Raw genomic sequence first — 21,638 nt, 5'->3', positions numbered from 1 at the left:
CTATGGAGGTCTCTTTACATCTATGTGGACTAGGAATCAAAAGAATTCAAATAATTTTTAGTCTTAATTATAACTGGGATTTCAAAAAATTTAATTAAAAATCTCGCAAATATTCGAGTTTTTCAAAATTTTATTTTAAATATAAGTTCTGCATTCTATTCAAAATATAATACTCTATCTTACATATGGATGAATATACTCAAAAACGCATGCGCAAAATATATATGTTCCAAATAATCAGAACATTGATAATTATACCTATTGTTGTAGAATTTTTATATTTTATTGATTAGAATGAATAAAATGCAATAAAATATTCAAACAATCTAAAACTATAATTAAAATCAGGTACTTTATATACATTATCATGAGAACTATTGATTGCTTTGAATTAAAAAAATAGAGGCACACCCCCATGAAAAACTCCAATTGAAACTCAAAAAAAATATTTGGAAAAATTTTTTTGAAATCTTAGTATCCGAAGTATACATACAAGTATATATAAATTTATATATATATAGTACTTGTAATAATATAATTATAGAAATGTATTATAGCATAATAACGTTAAGGCATAAACAATCCTAACTACACTGTAAAAAATTTTCGGAGTGAGCGTGAAGCGTGAAATTCACATCGAAGAGAAGTTTATTTTCGTATTTAAACTTTTAATCGAATTGAAATGAAATTCGTCATCACTTTTGCTTACTCCCGATTTTTTACAGTGTAATTACCACTTTACGTAGGTATAAAAACTCCATTAACTTAATTCTTCTCGCTAATATATATGAGAGATTAAATACATAGTACTTAACCTCATCAGGCCTAAATTTTTATCCGTGCACATAAATTTGCCCATTCATTACTTTGCACTAAAATATTGAACACAAAAAATATTTTATCATGAACTCGATTTTTTTCAAAAATAGAATATGTTTTCATTATTCATTTTTATCTATAAATATATATCATTTATTATTTTATGTTCCGTTGAAATACTTATGAGTTCACTAATTCGGTGTTAATGTTCATAAATTTTTTTTATCAAAATAAAAGGTATTCTAGTTTAATTTTGACCTAAACTACTGAGGCACAAGTTTATTTGATTATGTTACCTTATTTATTGTGCTTATTCGATTGTAGATTTAAATTATTTTATATATCTATCAGTATAAAATATAACGGTTATATGAGAAATAAAAATAACAATAACAATAATAATAATAATAATAATATTAGCCACACAATATACTTCTTATGGAAAAATTACCTTTTCTTAAAATAGCGAATTAAATACAGTCGAGTTCCAATAACTCGAAACTTCCCCTCAATCTTGACCCCCACTACAAGCTGCTCTATCTCCCACTCATGCCATAAGAGCGCATGCGCTGCATTTTATTTTCAAAGTAGGAGGGGTATTTGATAAGTCAGAATTTCCAAGAAATTTCCACTCCTGCATAGACTTACTGCCCGAGTTAATAGAATTCGACTGTTTGTTAGCTCATAAATCTGCCATTGCGTAGGGCTAGAAGCCAAACTTTTTTTTTTCGTTATATTTAGCACTGTATTGAACAAAAAATGAACAATTTTTTAATAATTATACTTAAAATAAGCTTTATTAAGTACATTTTCGTAGTTCTTTAATTATTAAGTAGTAATATTGTATTTCATCATTCATAACCTGTAAAATTGATTCTATCATAAATTGCTTACTATTTATTGTTAATGATGATGATGATTTTATCTACTAATCATGATGGAGGATATGTATATATTAAAACTTTATAAATATCTAAAATAATTTCGAAAATAAGTTTTTTAATTGTACAGAACTTACGTTATGTTCATTTGTATTTAACCAAAAAATAATTCCCCGTACAAAAAACCTGTACTATTTGTATTTTTATAATATTACTCCAAATGAAATTGACAAAAAAGCTAAAAAAAAATTTTTGAAATCATTACTATAAAAGTACTTAATATTAGAAGCTCAAATTTTCACCACCATATTAGAATAAACGCATGCGCTGATGAATGTGCGCATGTGCCAATCACTTAAAGGGTGGGGGAAGAACGCGTGGTAGGAAAAAAATCCCAAGCTTTCTTCAGGACGACTATATAAATTTGTATATTACACGGAAAAAAAATTGTAGTTGCTACAATAACTGTAGTTGAGGTTACTACAAATTGAAGTAAGGAAAGGCCTTCAACTTGGAATAACCTCAATCTCAGATGTAGTAACGCCAATAGTTGAGTTTGTAAAAGAGCGATTTGCTCTACCCCCACTTTTCTACGAAATCATTGCTGCGCATGCGCGTTAGTGCAAATCCATGGGCATCATACCCAATAAGTGGGAGAAAAAAATCATTCTTTTGCAGACTCAACTACAATCATCAATGTTTACTACAATATGTAGTCATCACTATTTACGTCGTACTCTATACTATATATATTGGAGTACCCGCTATTATAATATGTTACTACAATATTGTGATTGGGAGAAGCATAATTTTTTTTCCGTGTTTCTAAATGGATCCAATATTTTTTAATAGTATTATTCTAACCTAATTTTCTCGATTCTAACCTAATTTATCAAAAATCCTGATTGATTATTGATTGTCAATTTTTCAATGTAAATGCAAACATAACAAAATGCGACATAAAATATTTGACAGCTAACAAATTATGCCAAGCTTTTTTGTAGCATGCAACACAACACGAAAACTCTCTATTTCTATATAACAAACATAAAAATATATAAATTTATTTACAAATATGTATAAAAAAAAAAAAAACCATAGTGCTCGGGTTAAATTATCACGAACAAAAATATATTTTAAAATTTAGAACTTGATAACTTCCTTCCTCTTAACTTCAGATGTAAGCGACTTATTCTTGATAATTGAAATACAATCTAATATCGCAATATAGAAAAGTGTATAAAATTTTAAAATCTATTAATTTATGTTTTTGTCCAAAATTAATCACTCTAATATTAATTATTTCTTATAACCACCCATTAAGTATTCAAAATTGGAAAAATTGACTCAAATATAGAAAAGACAATGATTTTTTATTCAGTCTTGTGCTAAGGCAGTTGTTCCGTACACTTTTTAATAACAAGCTCAACCAAATTTATTATATTATTTTCTAATTTAATACCTACCTATTTTATGGTCTATTGTAAAATAAAACTGATTAGTTTGTCAAAAACGATAAAGGTATTAATTATTGTCTCATGAATCATATGCACGAAGCGTGACGATCCGAAATATTTGTGTAATAAAATTTTAACCCAAGTGTACAATTTTGCTTAAAATTTTATATTTTTTTCATTTTGTCAAAAAAAATTAAGTACAAAAAAAATTACAAATTTAACATCTTTGCTATTAACATGCATTAATTTATATATGATAATAATATTTTCAAAAACACGACGAAAGTTGAAAATTTACATCCGTTTCTTACCTGCTCAGATGGTCATAGGTTATACTTTTTTAAAAAAATTTTACGGAACAACTACCTTAGAAAATATTATGAAACATATTTACGAAGATAATAGTTTTTTTTTTTTTTTTTTTTTTTTATTCATTTACTCTTTTTTTACAAAACACAAGTAAAAATTTATTAGGCAGGTAATGTCAAGGGTATGGTTTATACCATATATGTAATACTACTATGTAGTCAGTCAGTATAGAAAATAATGAACTAACTATATTCATTCTCTTTTTTTTTCGAGGCACTTACCCCTAACGGATCCGACTTGCGGTAAATTACTTTACAGTACTGCAAATTTGTCTTACTCTACGGTAATTTACCGTAGGGTGCAGTAACTTACGGCAATTTAGGTTAATAAGTCGTAATTTGTGGCATTTTTACTGTAACACCCTGAAATACTTCACTTTACAGTAAAATACCGTAACTTTGTGGTACAATCCTACACTTGTACCGAAAAATACCACAATTTCACCTTAAAATACTGCCGGTTTTCCGTAAATTTACGGGAAATCACCGTACATTTACCATAGAATTCAGCATTATGCGGTAATTTATCGTAAAATACCGCAATTTTCAGTAAAATGTATCTTACCGCAATTTTTCCGATTACCGTAATTTAAATTCGCCTGAACTTATAGAAACTGACCATATATAAATATTACATATAGTGTTCATACTACCAAACACAATTGGTATTTTAAAAGCAAAATCACCCCAACATAAAAATATCCTTTAGAATTCGCTTTAGCGATTTCAAAAATAAATTTTTTATGAGCTATAAAAATAAATAAAAATTTAAAAAAATTTATATAAACATTTTATATCGGCGGTGGTCCACGAACGTATCGCAATTGCGGAGTAAATAAAAAGTTAACATTATTAGATGCCTCACAACAATGAGGTTCTAAAAGACATGCTGCGCAGAAGAGAGCAACAAGAGCTAACTGTAAAGGTAAAGCAGCCTTTAAAATTCTCCAAACCCAACTTTCCGATGTATTGGATTCTTCATCAGGATCATCAGTTCCGGTCATTTTATTCGACTTACGTGATGTTTCTGAATCGACGAACCGCTTCTTTCGTTTGCTGAAAAAATAAAAACAAAAAGTTGAGATAAGTGCGTAAAGTCGCCAAGTCTAGAATAAAGATGATGAGCGGGAAAAAGAGAGTTTTTACAACTTTTTTTTACGACTGAATACGGGTAGTCTGTGTACTTTCAAGAACTAAACCTATTTCCCATACCATCAGCTAGTGATTAAACGTGGCTATAAAATGAAAAGGAATAAGAATTTTCAACATAGGGTTTTAAAAAAGAATGACGAATTCGGGAAAAAGTTAAATAAGACAACGCAAAATTTGTTGAGATATTATAGTATAATAACTATAAAAAAATTCCTGGAATATGGTTGACCTATACATGGCTACTATAGTAGATAGATTATGGTCGATGTCATATACATAAATCGTAATAAGTAGTGTAAAAAAAAATATCAATAGTGCTAATGAATATGTATATATAATTAAGTTTAGTGATTAAAAATATTTCAACTAGAAAATAAAGACACGAGAAATTCCTTAAACTTATTACGACGAGTGAGAATTCATAAAACGAAGGGATGAATATAGACGGGGGTTAGAGAAATAGCTTGAGGCTGCTAAACGAGGTTATGAAAAGCTATAATTCATTTCTTTACTAACAGACGACCACTCGAGGTATCTTAGTAACTCCATGTATGGCAGTATATTTTTTTCACTCATGCTGGATAAGTCCTTAGTGCCACTATTCTCTGCAATAAGTTGTCGTTTGTCTATGAGATACTTTGCACAGTGAGTGTGATCTAGCGCACACAGATCGATGCCAAAGCCATCTATTGATTTTTTTTTTAACCTCAAAAACTCGTATTCCTGGGGTCTGTTCTGCCCAAATTTGAAGTTTGTCTCTGCTGATTTTCCAAACTTTGTTCAATTTCTTAGCACTCAGTAAATTGGCACTTATTGAGGGAAATATCAAACCTAACATACAATTACTTGATTGACGCATATATTTCTATAAAAATTTCCGGTAACTGGGCTATATATTTAAAGAAGACCACTTAAGTTCGAGTTTAAGATAATTTACATTCAAATGAGAAGAATAGTCATCATAAAAGCGGCGTTACCCACCAACGGCTTCTCTAGTAGCGTTACTTGAACTAAATGGGCGCTCTCATTTCTTAACACCTTACATTATGGGAACATTATGTAAATGGCTTATAAGAAAACATCACTTTATTCGCAATCATTTTATAAGAAGTTGGGGATGAAATTTTATAAGTTTATATAATTTTTTATGGTTTGACAAACTGGTTGTTATATACATACCTAGATGTATGTTTAGCCTGGGAACGTGTTGACACTTTGGCTTTAACACTGACTGCAGTTCTGACAATAAGTTCACGGCATTGTTTTTGTAAGCTACGCAGTTCAACTTCAGCGTCCTCGACCCTGCGCCATAACTCTGTGAGAGCTTCATTTCCTGGGGCAAGTTGACTCTCTAGGCTACGAGTCAATCGACGGAGAGCCGCTAAACGACGTTCGCGTTCATTCAACTCTTGTTCACTTCCACTATCGGAAATTCCGGAATCTGAAAATGACCCGCCCTCCTGACCTAAACTCATTAGGCCTGACTCAACGAAATTTTCACTTGATACTAGTGTTAATACGTCTTCCTTAATTACTTTGTTCTGCAACAGAAATAGAAACAAAAATTTTTAATCGGTGATTAAAGAAAATTGTAATGAGTACACTTAATAAGTAGCATTCAGAACATATATTAATTTTGAAGCAATGAATTTTAAATAATTAATGTTTATTCAAGGCAAATCCACTTTCATTAATTTCTAGATCTCACGCTTTCATGTTATCAATGCTATCAAATGTTATATAAGCCAGTGTGAGTATAACACTAAGAAACTCATCTTAAGGAAATGTGCAAAAAGAATATATATATTTGAGAAACTTGGCAACAGACAAGTCGAACTTACTTGAACCAAAACTCACAGAAACTAAAGGAAATGTAAGAGAGTAAGAGAGAACGGCAAAGTAGATTTAGGCTGTTTTCGACGGGGACGCTGGGAAACGAGCCTCTAGTAATGAAAAGCGCGATCCGCATACCAAGTAGCAAGACTACAACCTAGACTAGTATGTAAGATGGTAGTAAAGTCCGGATGCTCTTGGGTCATGCCCTATCATGAAAAACTTATTTTAATGAAAAAGAAAAGACTGAAAAAAATTATTTTTTGAAATCGTACAAACTATTTTTTAATTTTATAAGTTTTTTAATGATACAAATTCATTTATTTTTCAGATATTATTTTTCATAAATATTCTACTGAAAAAATTTCAAAAAATTTACAGAATAAAGATATCTGATTTTCCTCGAAATAGCGCTTTAACGTCAAATTCCTTTTCACTAAAATTTTAGTTTCGCTTACTTTCAAAATTTTAAGAAATAAATTCAAATAAATTTTTTTCAAGTAAAAAGAGATTTTTCAACTAAAGAGTCATGGCAAATAAACCCTATATTTCTTCTTTCTCACTCAAATTAAAAATTAGACAGTTTTTAGTCGCAATTGAAATAAGACTATAAAACATATTTTTTGACATGAATCAGAAATTCTGCAAAAACAAACTTTTTAGACCTTACGATGCTTTTCGAAAAATTTTAAAGTTAATCTATAAGTTTTCGGAAAGATTCTTAAGAAAAATAATTTGAAATATATGTGAAAATATGACTTTTTTAGGTTAGTTCGAGTTACTACTTAAATGTGTGCGTTTTGATTATCAATATCTCGTTTTACAAATGGTAAAAAATTGTGATTTTTTAAAATTGAATGCAGGACATCTACCTTGATATCATACTTTAATTGCATGAAATTTTTATGAAAAGTCAGTTCGAGAAAGAACAATTTTCCTGAAGGAACTAATTTGATTTTAATGTTTGATATGATTATGTATAAAAGTCAAAAAGACTATAAAATTATCATATTTCAAATGAATGCATCGAAATAGGAAAAAAAAATTAACATTGCGTAGCATTATGAAAATATATATATGAGTTTTCACAGGTATTGTTGGGCCATCAGTTTTGTACATATTGATAGCTACTAAATAAAATATTTTTGTGATTGTAGAGATATCTAGGGAAGGTGTTGGGGTCTAGGGTCAAGAAAGTAAAAGGGGATCACGTATACACACACGTATGGTTTAGATACTACAGTAGGGTTCTGGACGCTTCCATATCTTTCCTTCTCTGTTACATTAGGAACAAGAGAGAGGTTAGTTCATTCTCCCAAGGGAGACTGAGATCGTTAATCGCTCGGACGATTTCCTTTCACATCACGTACCAGAATAGCCCGTGGAATCAGCGTAAAAATACAAATTTAATATCACCACAATCTAAGCGCCTTTTTTTCTACTTTTGCCAACCATTCCCATATGTTATTTATTATTTAATACAGTTTTCTTTTGTTTTTTCGCTTAATTAATATTCATTGAATAATTCTTCAAACCATCAACTTTTTATCTAAAGCTCCACTAAAAAACTCAGAAATTTTCGGAAAATGGGAAGATTTTTTCTTCATTTTATTAATATGGACTCAAATAATAATCGATAATTTGAAATATTAATGACAGTCAAATATCCGGATATTTTTCCTCGTTTTTAAACTCAAAAATTTTAATTACAATTTTTTTTATTTTCAAGTTTATTAACCTCAAAAAAATTTGTTTTTCCTTCTGAATACAATTGAAAATTTATATTTTACTTAAAAAATAGGATTCTCATAAATCATTAGAGAGCAGCTTATTGAAAAAAACCATTTGAAAAAAGGTTGACCCAGAGGCCTATCTCTGATTTATTACTCGCAACCTCGATGCCTAAAGAACATGAAAATTCGGAGAGAAAATGAAACATTTAAAACTTTTTTTGAGCTTTTCAAGGTCAACTTTTCTTCAGATTTTCGAGATTTATATGATTAATGTATGGACCTTAAAAAAATCATAACTATTGATACCGTGGTTTAGAAGAAAGGTACAAGGCTTCAACTGGTATGCAGAAGGATCCAGGTTCGAGCCCTAATAATGACGAATTATTTTTCATTGATCGAAAAAATTAATAAATATCAACTAATCAGTACGAATAGTAATCTAAGTAAATATCATTGGGTCGAAATTTTTTTTATCGGATTAGACTATCGATACTAAGGAATTGCGTTACGATTATGACACTACTGAGAATACTAAACACACTAATGACACTAAAATACTAAAGTCAGAAAATACCAGACCATTAGTTTTTCATTAGTGTTTTCCGGTAGGTCATTAATATTTATCCGTAAGGGTAGTCCTTCATCTCCTGTCCTTCAAGAAAGCTCAGTAATAATCTTACGTTTAGTATAATTTCAGTAGAATACTTCTAATATTTCTTGTGAGTTAGTTTACTTAATTTCAATTACAACTGTATTATGCACTTGTAAAACGTTTGAGGTATTATATTAAAAAAGCAGTTCAGAATATTTCGAATAATTCCCTAGTGCGCTATATCTTCAACGACAACAGAAATAAAAAAAAAATTACAAGCAATGTGTTTCACTAAATGTAATAGCATTGGCTTATTTTCTTTGTATAAAAGGGGGAGTTTGTAGTAAAGGTGCGTAAGAAAAAGAACTTAAGAACGAAGCAATGCAAGAGTTTTTGAATATCTAAACCGTTCGGAGAAAATGGTACTATGTCTTCTTGACGTGCGAAATGAACACGACAGTACGATCGGAAGTCACGTAAGAAACCTAGGGGCGCTCGCTGGTGCGGAGCACAACCAATAGGGGGAGTTTACTTTATATGTAAATCACCGATCTGGGAAATGACGAGAAACGCTATGGCATTTAACCAACTCGCGGTTTCGACAACTAACCATCGATCAACTGCCAGCTCTTGATAAAGTAGTAAAAAATATATTACGACCTTTAATTTACGAGTTATTTGTTATTAATTTTATTTTGCTATTCAAACAACATTGAAATTCTTTATTTTTAACGAAATTTTGAAATTTAAATTCCAGATGGCTTTACACCTGATGAATTTTTAAAGTTACACATGTTAGTTAGTCTAAGAATGATGTCCTCCGTATATTAGTAAAAATTATTAATATACTAATAAATAATTTTTTACACATACCTGGCAATTGGTATTTTGCTTTTCTGAAAGAAGTCTCGCGACATCACGAACCGATGATGCGACTTCTGTAATCGCACCGGCTTGTAGAGCTGCATCAAGAACTGCCAAAGTATCTTTATCTCTGCGCAGAGCATTTTGTAACTCTGCAAGACGTGTACCAAATTGCTGAATAGCTTGTAGTGCGCAAAGCTTTTGATTTCCTCTGTGTAAAAACATTAAAATAATGATTAGAAATTTTTACAATTTAATCAAACATTGAATTATGTACAGTCATATTAATTTTTTCATGTGTTTTATCAAATTTCCAGAACCTCATTATTTAGTTTATATTTTGAAACTTTTATCAATATTTTGTCTATATATGATCATACTCCTACGAGTTATTTACGAACTTGAGATTAATTCTAATTACGTGGCATTCTTTATTGTTTTTCGGAATTTATTGCAAATTGGGCACCCTCTTCGATTTGTGGAAATTAATGAGCTATTGTCGATATTACTACACCCTAATTTCGATGGCAGTTTCTGTGCTGCTCAAGTTCAGGATTCTTTAGTTCATTAACTATAGTCTAGTAGTTAACATTACCATGGAAAAAATTTTTAAATAGTGACTAATGAAAATATAGTATATATTTTTTTATTTCCATAAATAAAAATATCCGATTGTGCAGAAAAAGGAAATTAGAAACGAGCTGTCGTGTAACAATCAACGCAAACGCACCTAAGCCGTAGTGCAAACATTCTCAGGGAGACTTTTCGAATTATTAGTAGAATCTATGTCCCCTTTGGCTCACGGCAAGAAAAACATTATAGTAGAAAGTCCAATCTTAAATGTCACCAAATGAATCTTTTCGATCTCTAAAGCTCAGTATCGTTTATTTTCCACGATATTAAAAGTTTGACGTTCAACTAAAAGTGAATTGATTGAAATTAAATCATTCATTTTTATGGACATAAAATATTTACATTAAAAAAAATAATAATTTACTTAATTTCTCTACTTACTATTCAAAATTTTATAATCAGTAGAAATTTTAGTAATTTATTAGAAATGCAGACAAAAATTAAAATATTTTTTTTTTAATCGAATTGTTTGGAATAAAATATAAAAATATCAATAAATAATTTTGTAAAAATCTCAGTCTTTACCTCAAACACTCATGAGTGTAAATGTAGCAGACATATGACAATTTTTTAATTACATATAAAAAAAAATTAAATAATTAAAATATTCAAATTTAAAAAAATACATGCACTGATTTTTGAATTGTCTAAACGCGCATTTTTTTTTATTTTTATTTTATAAATATTTTAATTGATTATTTAAAAGTTTTAAAAATTGCCAGATTTACGCTTACTTTGTCTTCAAATGCTCACTTAATACTTGAGTCCATTTTTTTAAATTAATAACCGAACGACCTTTTTATTTTTAACCAAAAAAAAAAAAATGTTATCAGTATAATTTTAAAACGAAATAATTTTGACAGTACGATATGGGTAAGTCGTATTTACTTATCAAAAAAAATAGATAACTAATAATAAAAATAAGAAAATAATAGCAATTTGCTTTAGCAAATGTGTACTTTGCAAGTTTCCTTTAATTTTTGCGTCAAATTTCTGTCAACCAGACTTTCTCATTTTTTACGACAATTTGTATGCAACTTGATATTGAATTTGACGTACATTTACTGCCCGAATTAGAATGCAAATTCACTTTAAAAGTTGACCAGGAAAAAGTTGTCAATTTTATGTCAATTGTTAATTTGATTAGAAAAATTGCTAAGTATTTTTTTAACGTCAAATTGTAGACAATTTTATGTGTAAAATTGCTTACTTTTTGAAAAGTAAGAATGAACATCACTGACTTTTTTTTCATAAAAAGTTACCTTTAAATTGAAGACAAATTAACCGCTAATTTTATTTTCAAGTTTTGCTGTCAAATTGACGGCAAATTCGGGTAGCAAGTTTCAGGTAATTTCTCAACGTCAAATTACCGCCAATTTGTAGCTAAAGTGTCAATTAGTAAATTTTTAAAAAACTAACTCAAGTACATCGAAGTTTTAATTTTATTTTAAATTCCGCTAGATGTCGTTCACAATTTTCGTCTCAGTTTTAAATATTTTTCGCGGGGAAAGAGCCATTTTTAGTTTGCGCCACCAGGTGTCATAACGTTAGCAAGTCCCAATAGTTAAAAAAAAAGCGCTTGTGAATTTTGGAATCAAGTACTGAACAAATGGCGGAAAGGTTAGTAGTTGATCTTGACAGTTTTGAGTTTTTATTAAATTACTAATAAACGTGACAGTAGTGATTCGATAGAGTTCTATTCGATTAAAATCTGAAGTAAATAAAAAAAAAAAATGTCAAAGTGATTTGTTAAGTTCATCAAGAGAGATCCTGCTCGCTCACGTACAGACCAGCTGACCCAAGTAAAATTTTTTTAATTTACTTTTTTCTAATACTAGTCTAATTAAAAAAATGTATAACTGTCAGAAGTATTCCTTGGAATTTTTCCTCTCTATTAGTGCTTCTATTTATTTATGTTATAAAAAATTAGTGGCGATAATTGAAGCTGACCAAAACATCAAACTGAAGTTAGGTGACGTCTAATAATTTTTTCATTTTTTTCAAAACGATCAATTATAAAAAAAAAAAATATTTTTAAAAAATTGCACTTGATTTTTTAAATTTTCTACATCTGCATATTTTTAGTTTTTTTTCTGTCATTGATGTGTTAAAAAAAACTTCAGAAATTATTAATTGTCTGTTAATTTGTGATTTTGAAATTAACAGACAATTAGTAATTTTCAGATTTTTTTTTCTCTAAATCAATTACAAAAAAACTAGAACTAAAAATACACACATTCAGGAAATTTAAAAAACTACAGGTGCAATTTTTTCAAATATTTTTTTTTTTGTAATTTATCGGTAAAAAAAAAATCAAAAAATTATTAGACGTCAGCTAACCAGTATTATGTTAATTTCAGAATCATACCAAAACTCAGTTTTCAAATTTTATGACAGCTCCGCTTTGCGATCAAAGTGTGCAAAGTATAATTGAAAATTATCAAGAAATAAGCTTGACTTGAAAAAAATTTTGACAGGTAGAGAAATACTGATTCACTATTTTTGCGACTAGAATTTTTATTCTTTTTAGTATCGAATATAAAACATTTTCTATACATTATGCATAAAAACCGTAGAAAATATTTTTTAGTTTAAATCAAAGTTGATATTGAAAACTCAAAAAGTAATTATGATACGGTCAGCACGATAAATCTTTAATCCTCATTTTAATTTTTCCCTAAGCATTTGATTCCCCCGATTCTAAGAGAGATCCCTCTAGGGATATTAAAGAGATTTGAACATTGACCCAAAGAGTAAAGTATAGATACGTTTCCTATGGTTATTTAGCAATTTATTAAAATTTTAAAGTGAGTAAAAATTAAAAAAAATTACTAATTCAAGGATAAAAAAGCTGAATATTAAAGCAGCAATCTTTTTAGATTTTTAATTAATCTCAAAACCCACTAAAATATTTATTGGTAATTAATATTTAAGTTGTACTTCCAACAAAACAACAAATAACAAATCTGAAAAACAGTTGACCCATTGCATAAACTCTGACATGTCCGCTTTTTTCAAACTCGAGCATATATATATAAAGAGCTTTAGCAGTATATGTTTACAAAAATCAAGAGAATTCAAAATCTCAAGTTTTTATCTTAGAAAATTTTAAATTACCTTTGAAACGTTTCGTCCCATATTCTGTACAAATCAGCAATAGCATCTTTCAGTGAAATTGACACGGAAGTTGCAGTAGCGCCAAACTCTGTGATAAGTCTATGGGCTGATACATTCAGTGCTAGCATGGCATTCTTGTGTTCTCTTAGTGTAGCCAACTCCGACTGTAACATAAAATATACATCTTACTGCCTCATTCCATGAGTTAACTTGAAGGAATCGCGCCCACAGTAGAGCGAGGGGAATGAATTGATGGCCGTTTAAAACTGTGCACGATCTATGAACCCCAATGTTGATTCAAGTTTCACGAATAATCGAAGAGAACCCACAGGCTTTACTTTAAATCATGATGCATATGATAATTTGAATAAATTTTAATAAGGATACTCAGGAAACCCAATCTCTTTAAATGAATCAGTGAAAAGTACTCCAATCAGTGAATGTTCGCTGCGCAAATAGACCCAAGTAGATCAATAATTAAATTAGTGATGTACTTGGGACTGATTCTCAGTAAATATTCACTGATTCATTTTAAGAGAGAAAAAACTAAGAAAAAAATCGGATGGCGAACCTGTATGCAAAAAAGTATTAAAAGAAATAATAGTCGTTCGTGGGTGAGCGGTCGAGGGCGTAAGATTTAGGGCTCGAACTTGATCTCTGGCCAGGCGTGCGTTCAAATCCAAGTGATAACCGAAAGAATTTTTCACACACAAGGTTCGGCTCAGTAAGGCGGATATCGAATTGCCCAAGTATTTACTCATGGACGTCAGGTTGACCCTGCGGGCCAGCCCTAAAAATTCCCGCTGTTTCCAACTCCTGGAGCTCGAAAACATTGTTGTGATACATTTTCCAGCTCTTCGAGCTTTTATCGAAAGGAGTCTTCAATAATAGTACTGGTACATAAAAGAAAAGAAAAGAATTTCCCTGAGTTTTCTCTCGAGTAACTATCGGGTGACTGTAGGATTCTCAGATGACTCTAGAATCTTCAGAGAAAACTTCTCCTATAAAGCTGGCAGCGCTATTTCAGAAGCCTTCGTCTGAAGCTCCAACAAAAAATACACACTCAATGGTACGATTTCTGTTTTAGTTAAGGATATTTGAATGATTGTGAACATGATTATTACATGAGTGAATCAGCTGAGGCCGAGTAAGGGTTAGCAGAACACATCTAGTGCTTCGCAATTGAGTTGTGCTATTTTTTTTCAATTTGCTACAAATAATTTTCCGCTTATTAGTAAATACGATTCGATTTGAATACTTTTGGGAGTAATAAAGAAAGACAATGCTGGTTCTCGAGATATTCGAATTGACAAATTCGACTTTCTGCATAATTTAAAAACCTTGTAGACTTGATTTGGTATACAATAATCATGCCTATATCTACTATTTGTTAAATTTATAAGGGATGTGTGAGCGGATGTGCATGAGAGGGCTGAGTTACGTTGTCTCGTCTGTCGTCCTACTTGAGGGTGCAGAGACGAGGGCAGCATAAATAATCCCATGAGTTTATGACAACGAACATAAGAGCTACAAGGGACTAGTTACGATATAAAAAGTTTCCAGAGGTAGAGGCTTATTTCTACCCCGAGAAATACAAATATAAATGACTTTGAAGCTAAGAATGGTAAACTTTATTGCCATCATTACGGAATGGAAAACTTTATTAGTAGACAATGTAATGAACTAGCATCGAAGCTTTCAAATATCTTCCTTGAAATCGAACTAATCATCGCTGCCTGATATCAAAAGTGACCTTAATACCATTCCAAAATAGGTTTTATTAAAATTTTTCAAAAATATTATCATTACATCTTTTGGCGCTAATTTTTGAACCCTTCATAGAGAGAAATTCAAGTAAAGAAACCAAAAAAATGATTACTATCCAAAATATCGCCATCATAGACAAAAAAAAAACTTTAAAATTAAAGTCTCTGTAAATAATTTTTGGAAACTGATCAGAATAATTTTAGCCAGACTAAAAATTTCAAATTTTTGAAAACAAAAGACGACAATTGCTGTGGAACTTAATAAAGGCATTGAAAATATTAAAATATAACACTTGAAATACAATTATAAGACAAAGAGTCCTATCAGTGAGGTAATTGGCATTGATATTCCAATCACATTGCAGTACCAAAAGTACAATCGTGGCATTCCTCCCCTCATTATTCCTGTACTAAACTTACTGTTATTATCTTTCTCCGTTTCCTTTCTCTCACTCTTTCATTGTGGTGCCTATTACTATTGCTAACTTGCCAGAGAGACACGCACATTCTGATCTAATTCAATTTCCAATCAACAGCCAATCAATTGATTCGAATTCAGTATACAGAACGACCGCTTCGAGTTCGGGACTTGCATCTCTATGAGATGAAACCAAACATGGGAATTCAATAGTGCCCGAGATGATTTCAAAAAAAAAAATACTCGGGATTAAATTTTCTCTTTTTTTTTTAGTCACATCTAAATTTTCACAAACAAATCTGAAATTTTTTTTGGAAATTGAAAAGACATTTATTTTTTGTTAATTAAATTTCTGTAAAACTTAATTTTTTTAAATCTCCCGCAAAAAAATTTTTAAATATTTTAAATAAATAGAAAATTATGATATTCAATAGAATTTTTTAAAATTGAATTTTCAACAGATTTCGACATTTTGAGACCCCTATTATATTTTTACTAGACAAATAATGAAATTTAGCATCTTTTTAGAGCATTAACTAAATAAAGCTTTTGATCATAAGCTTATTGACAAATATTTTGTAAAAAAAATTATTATAGCATTTGAAATTTACAAATTTGACGAGACGTAACATTTCCTGCACTGAAAGTTTTTTGAATTCGTGCATAATGCAGAAAAAAGAGGAGTTTGGCTAACAAATGTTAGGCGCTAATATATCTTGATGATAGATAGACAACATGTGTTTGGTCTCAGCAATGAAAATGGCTTGGAGGGATACCCTCAGTATTGTAAACGCGTAGTGCCGGAGAGGAAGTACAGTTAAGACGAGAATATAGAGAGGAGGTCGTTAAAGAGGGAATAAGCACAGAGGAAGGGATACTAGAGACAGAGTAGAATAAGTTTTGTAAGGGGATAAAATTCACGGGGTTGGACAGTTTTACTCTCTCGCGAGTCTTGCGATGCTGAGCACGTCGTCCGCCAACGAACGTACGTGCAACATGACTACGCTTTTACGCCGCTTTCTCTGTCTCTCTCTTTTTCCCTCTTTTCCTCTCTCTTTCTTTTCATTTCAAGTGCTTCCTTTTTTTATTGTAAGTTTTTTCTCATTCATTTCATATTTTCAAGACTTTTTTTTAATAAATTTCGGATTATCTATTAAGAAATATTGAAATCTCAAATTTCCTAAGTTATCTTTTAAAAAAATTTTGATAATTTTTCTGTGTTCAAAATCCCACAGTAAGATTTTATATAAAAATATCGCACTTCGCGTCGTCTCTCCGTAAGATATAATTTAGATTTTCTTCAAAAAAAGGTTGAAATAACAAAATATCACCGAGTTATCTGTCAAGGAGATGATATATCACAATGTATAACATCATAAATAATATATGACCATTGAAATTATGAGTAAGACCGTAAATTTTATAAAAATTACAAAACGCCATGAAAACTACCCCTGGAAATTGCTAAGGTCAAGTTTCGATATAAATACAGCTCATAGAACTGATTTCCGGCTTGAATGGAAGATCATTCTTTTTCATTACGCAGTCTAGTTGAACTTTACTGAAAAAGCTCTAGTTTTTTTAACTTCATATTTTATGAAGATAAATAAATTAATCTCAAACTACTGAATAAAAAAAAAATGAACTTAATAACAAGCGCTGGAAAATTTAAATATTTTATGATTTAATCTAAACTGTTATTGGTAAAAAATTCATTATTATGAAAATAATCAATAGAAATACCCAGATAACCGCAGTTTCAGTCAACAAGCCATCAAATTAAGGATAACATTCGACTGTCCAACTATTAGCTTCAACTTTTCCAGAATCTGCGGCCGCAATGTGAAGGCAACTTTACACAAAAAGTTTCTGTCAAGTTGTTGGTGAAATTTTGCTCGCCCAATTTATAGCATTCAACTTAGCAAAAAGTTGCTGCCAACTTTTGCGCATGCCTACGAGCTGCAGAAATGTTGGCGTCAAGTTTCAGCTCCAAGTTGCTGTGATAGAACTGTGCAATTGACGGTCGATAATAAAATTTTCTGTTCCATTCATTTCTTGCTCCGATAATCAGTTGAACTGATACATTGCGTTACTAATTCCAAAAGAAGTTATGATTTTACACGCCTTTTTGGCTTGAAGCTTCCGAAAACCAAAAGAACGACGTAAATATGACTTTTGAGTCAAATAATATAAAATAGGCTTATAACGGAAGTCGAAGACAAAACTAAACGCACGGTAGTAAGGACTGGAATTCCAAGAAAAATTTTTCCAACATCCCCTAGATCAGGCTCATGATGGATAGTCAACTGTCTTTTTGGAATTAGGAACACGATATAACTTTTTTCTGAGTAATAACTTAATAAGACACTCTTTTATTAAATGTACAAATTGTGATGTACTTACTGTGATTTGATTGATATTATCTTCAATCATATATGCAGGCTCCAAAACAATTTCATGACAAATTAGTCGTTCATGAATCGAACGAAGTTCCAAATGCATCGCTGCCATCTCCCGTTGAAGAGAACTAGTGCGCTGAGCTTCTTCAGCTTTGTGGGATAAATTTTTCCATCTTTCTGCAAGACCTTGAATTAAACAAAAATTTATATTAATTATGTGACTCAGATATTCAAATTTCAAAATCAATGTTTAATGCAAAATAACGAAAAACATCGCGGCTTCATCCCCGTAGATTAACATTTTAGCCCTAAATCAGACTGAAAACCATAACTTGAATATTTTGAAAATTTTCAATTTTCTTAGCAGAAAGTCAACAAGATGTTGTACAAATATGTTACTTCAGAAATATATGGCCAGGGTACAAATTCCGGTTCGATTGAGTCGTAATTTTGTTGTTCAGTTTATCAAGACCTGTTTTTCATGCAAATTTAAAACTGAAAGGAAAGTTAACCGCCTACAGATATAATGGTCAGAGATCTAAAATACACTTTGAGATAAACTAACAAATTTAATTTCTGCGCAATAAACCTATAAGTTAGTTAGAATTGTTTCTACTTATATTACAGCAATATGATTTTGACACTAAGGAGGTCATATAAAACCATAAATATTTGAAATGTAATTAGAAATATAAAATTCGAGTTTATAAGGTTCCACGCATCCTTAAATTCAAAATTTCATTCTTGTATTATAATTAATACCTATTGAAAATTGTTTGCATACAAGTTCATACACTAGTTTTAGTCAAAAGCGATACTGCGACGGTATTTACATTTAAAAATACCTCAAGCTTTAAAAGTTACGTAATGCATTCAAGAATTCACTACTGAAATGGTGATACCACTTACATTCACATGTATTATGCGATGCAAATAAACACAATAAGCAATCAGTATCAGATGAATGAGTACAGTCAATTTGAAATTTCAATTTTAATTTTTGAAAGTTATTATTAATTTACTACTGTGGGTTGTAATGGAAGATGAGAATTCACCTGTATTATTAATAGTGAAAGTATCCAGAAGATAATTTTAAATTAAATTCACTGGTTTTTAGTAAAATTATTCAACAAATAGTTGATAGCACTCGGAAAATGTAATAAATGAATAAATAGTAATGATGATTAAAACAATCTATTCTCGATAGCTTTGAACGTTTGACTGACTGTGAGTTTCTGTCGTCTAAGAAGTGAATGTTGGTGAAAGCTTAAAAAGTAAAATCATCTGTCCGAAGTTAATAGCAGAAAAAGAAGCACTCGTTGTTTTACTTTTTAATTGAGAAAGCGTACAATCTTATTAAAAACATCAAAGTTATTAATTATCCGATGAAAAATTGTTCAGTAACTCAAGGCTCAGATTTTTGAATGGAAAATATTTTCGAAAATGCAATTTTTAAGTGCAATAAATATTTGAAAACAAGTCAGAAAAGAAGTTTGTTCATAAAACTAACTTTACAATAACTGACGATTGTAAGGGCGTTAGAACTACATCAGAAATTCTATGACGCAACAATACATGGATGTAATCATATTCATTTTTGTTAAAGTTAGACAACAAATCAAATGACAGTTCCTTCATGATTGGAGATTGAATTAACTCTATTTTCACTAATTTCAATAGTGAGTTCAATTATTAAATGATAATTTAAATTACCGATCACAAAATCACGATAGAAAATCTGGAAAATGATCAGTCTTGCACAGAAAAACAAAATTCTCGACTGAAGGGAAAGTAAATTGATTCAAAAATACTTATTTTGAAAATCAGACTACATTTGTACCGCAGTAACATTCAATAATGATTCTAATGTCTGATAATTGTCTTGAAGATCGTACTTACCATTAATTTGTTTTATGCTCTTTTCACTCATTGAGCAATTAGCTTCCACTAATGATTGTAGACATTTAATATTGTCTCTGCACACATTTTCGAATTCCATCTGCAACAAGTTTTCAAGTTTATTAATATACAGAAAATCTACCATAAATTACGGTCAATTATAATAAATCATCCTTAAATTATGCGTTTACCGAAATTTACGGTGTCTTACCGTAACATAGTAAATCCATTTAAATTTATAATTTACCGTATTACCGTAATTTATCACAGATGACCGTAAATTGAGCCCGTTAGGACTGTGTGCATGTAGGGGAGGGGGTGTAAAAAAAGAATACAATATTTTGCTAACTTTCGATTGGTAGTCTCTAATTTTATAATGACAAAATATAATTCTACTCAATAATTTTCTTTCTTAAAAATTTTTTGAACCTGAGCTAACTGAGATTTTATATGATCATATCGTTACTTAAACCAAAAAAACGAACGTTTCTAAAACTAATTTGCAAAGTCAATATTTTCGTGTTATTAACTACTAGTCTAACTTCTCAGAAAAAAAATTTAAAGGTCAGATTTGATTTCCGTAAACATGGATAGAGTGTTTGAAATTTATGGTGAACGCATTGTACTGTATAATATATGAATATTATCTTTGGTACGTACATGGTCTTTTGTTGTCTTGACATTAGCGTTATTACGAGTAAAATGATTTTCCATGACTAGCAATTTTCTATATGACTTTTCCACAACACAACGACAATCATCGCTATCACTATCACTATCATTTGAAGAATTAATTGATATTTTCTGAAAATAAAACCATTTAAATTTCAATAAAATACAATGGATTTAATGACTAATATCAAAGGATCATAAATAAGTAAATATTTACAGAATAAATGCGGTTAGTGATAAGTGGAGGCGAATAAGATCTTACAGCACTCAAACTAGACGCGCAATCCGACTGACTATCCAAATAATTACGATAGTCATCACCAAAGTCAAGAAGCTTACGGGCTGTTTCAACATCAGCAGCTTCGCTGTACGGCTCACTCATATATTTTTCTTGATAACTATCCCATGCTTGTTCCGAAAATGAATGATTGCCTAAACTATTTTTCTCAACATCACTGTCGCCATTTATCGGACTTATAACTTCTTTCCTATTTATCAAAATATCTAGTGAAGTGTCATGATTTGCGAGAAAAATGTCTTCCGTATTTCCTGATGATGGATCTGGTGTGCAACAAGTCAATTTTATTGATGGCGACGGGTAACCGACAAAACTTTTGTCTATTCCATCATTATGTAAGTGACATGATATTGTAGAACCATGTGTTACTAATGATACTAAACAACGATGACAGTCGGGTTTCTTAAATCGCATTCGATGGTCTTGGGTTTTTTGTACCGGGCGATTATTATGAGTTCCGCTAGCATCACTACCACCAGAATTGCCATTCAATCCGTCAGAACCAGACTCACTTTTACGGCTCTGTAAAAAAATATGAACATAATTTCGTAATTTTAGCGAATCGAATTAAAAACAAGCTGACATATCACAAGTATTGCAGTCTACACTTTTTAGCGACTTTCGAAACTACAGTGAAAATTCAGTTGCTTCATATCAAAAATCTTAGATAAGTAATTTACTTATAAAAAAGAAGAAAACAAAACTATGACTGAAATGCGGTGATAAAGTACGACAAG

At 30.4% G+C, this 21,638-nt stretch overlaps 1 protein-coding gene across 2 annotated transcripts in view; it reads right to left on the bottom strand.

The window, feature by feature from the left end:
- Nucleotides 1-3,360: 3,360 nt before the first annotated feature.
- LOC103570238 (Nuclear envelope localization domain-containing protein) overlaps nt 3,361-21,638 on the bottom strand; it is a 40,351-nt gene continuing 22,073 nt past the window's right edge. For both annotated transcript variants that reach the window (XM_008547909.3, XM_008547910.2), the window contains exons 13-20: nt 20,821-21,423; nt 20,592-20,735; nt 19,932-20,031; nt 18,037-18,218; nt 13,450-13,613; nt 9,709-9,910; nt 5,857-6,218; nt 3,361-4,581 (exon numbers count right to left, since the gene is read on the bottom strand). In XM_008547909.3, coding sequence (XP_008546131.1) covers nt 4,317-4,581; nt 5,857-6,218; nt 9,709-9,910; nt 13,450-13,613; nt 18,037-18,218; nt 19,932-20,031; nt 20,592-20,735; nt 20,821-21,423 — 2,022 coding nt within the window. In that variant the 3' untranslated portion in view covers nt 3,361-4,316. The remainder of the gene's footprint in view (nt 4,582-5,856; nt 6,219-9,708; nt 9,911-13,449; nt 13,614-18,036; nt 18,219-19,931; nt 20,032-20,591; nt 20,736-20,820; nt 21,424-21,638) is intronic.

This window comes from Microplitis demolitor, chromosome 4 (assembly GCF_026212275.2).
Source record: "Microplitis demolitor isolate Queensland-Clemson2020A chromosome 4, iyMicDemo2.1a, whole genome shotgun sequence".
NCBI lineage: Eukaryota > Metazoa > Arthropoda > Insecta > Hymenoptera > Braconidae > Microplitis > Microplitis demolitor.
The sequence above is the reverse complement of the archived record's forward strand: the minus strand, read 5'-3'. Positions and strand labels throughout refer to the sequence as shown.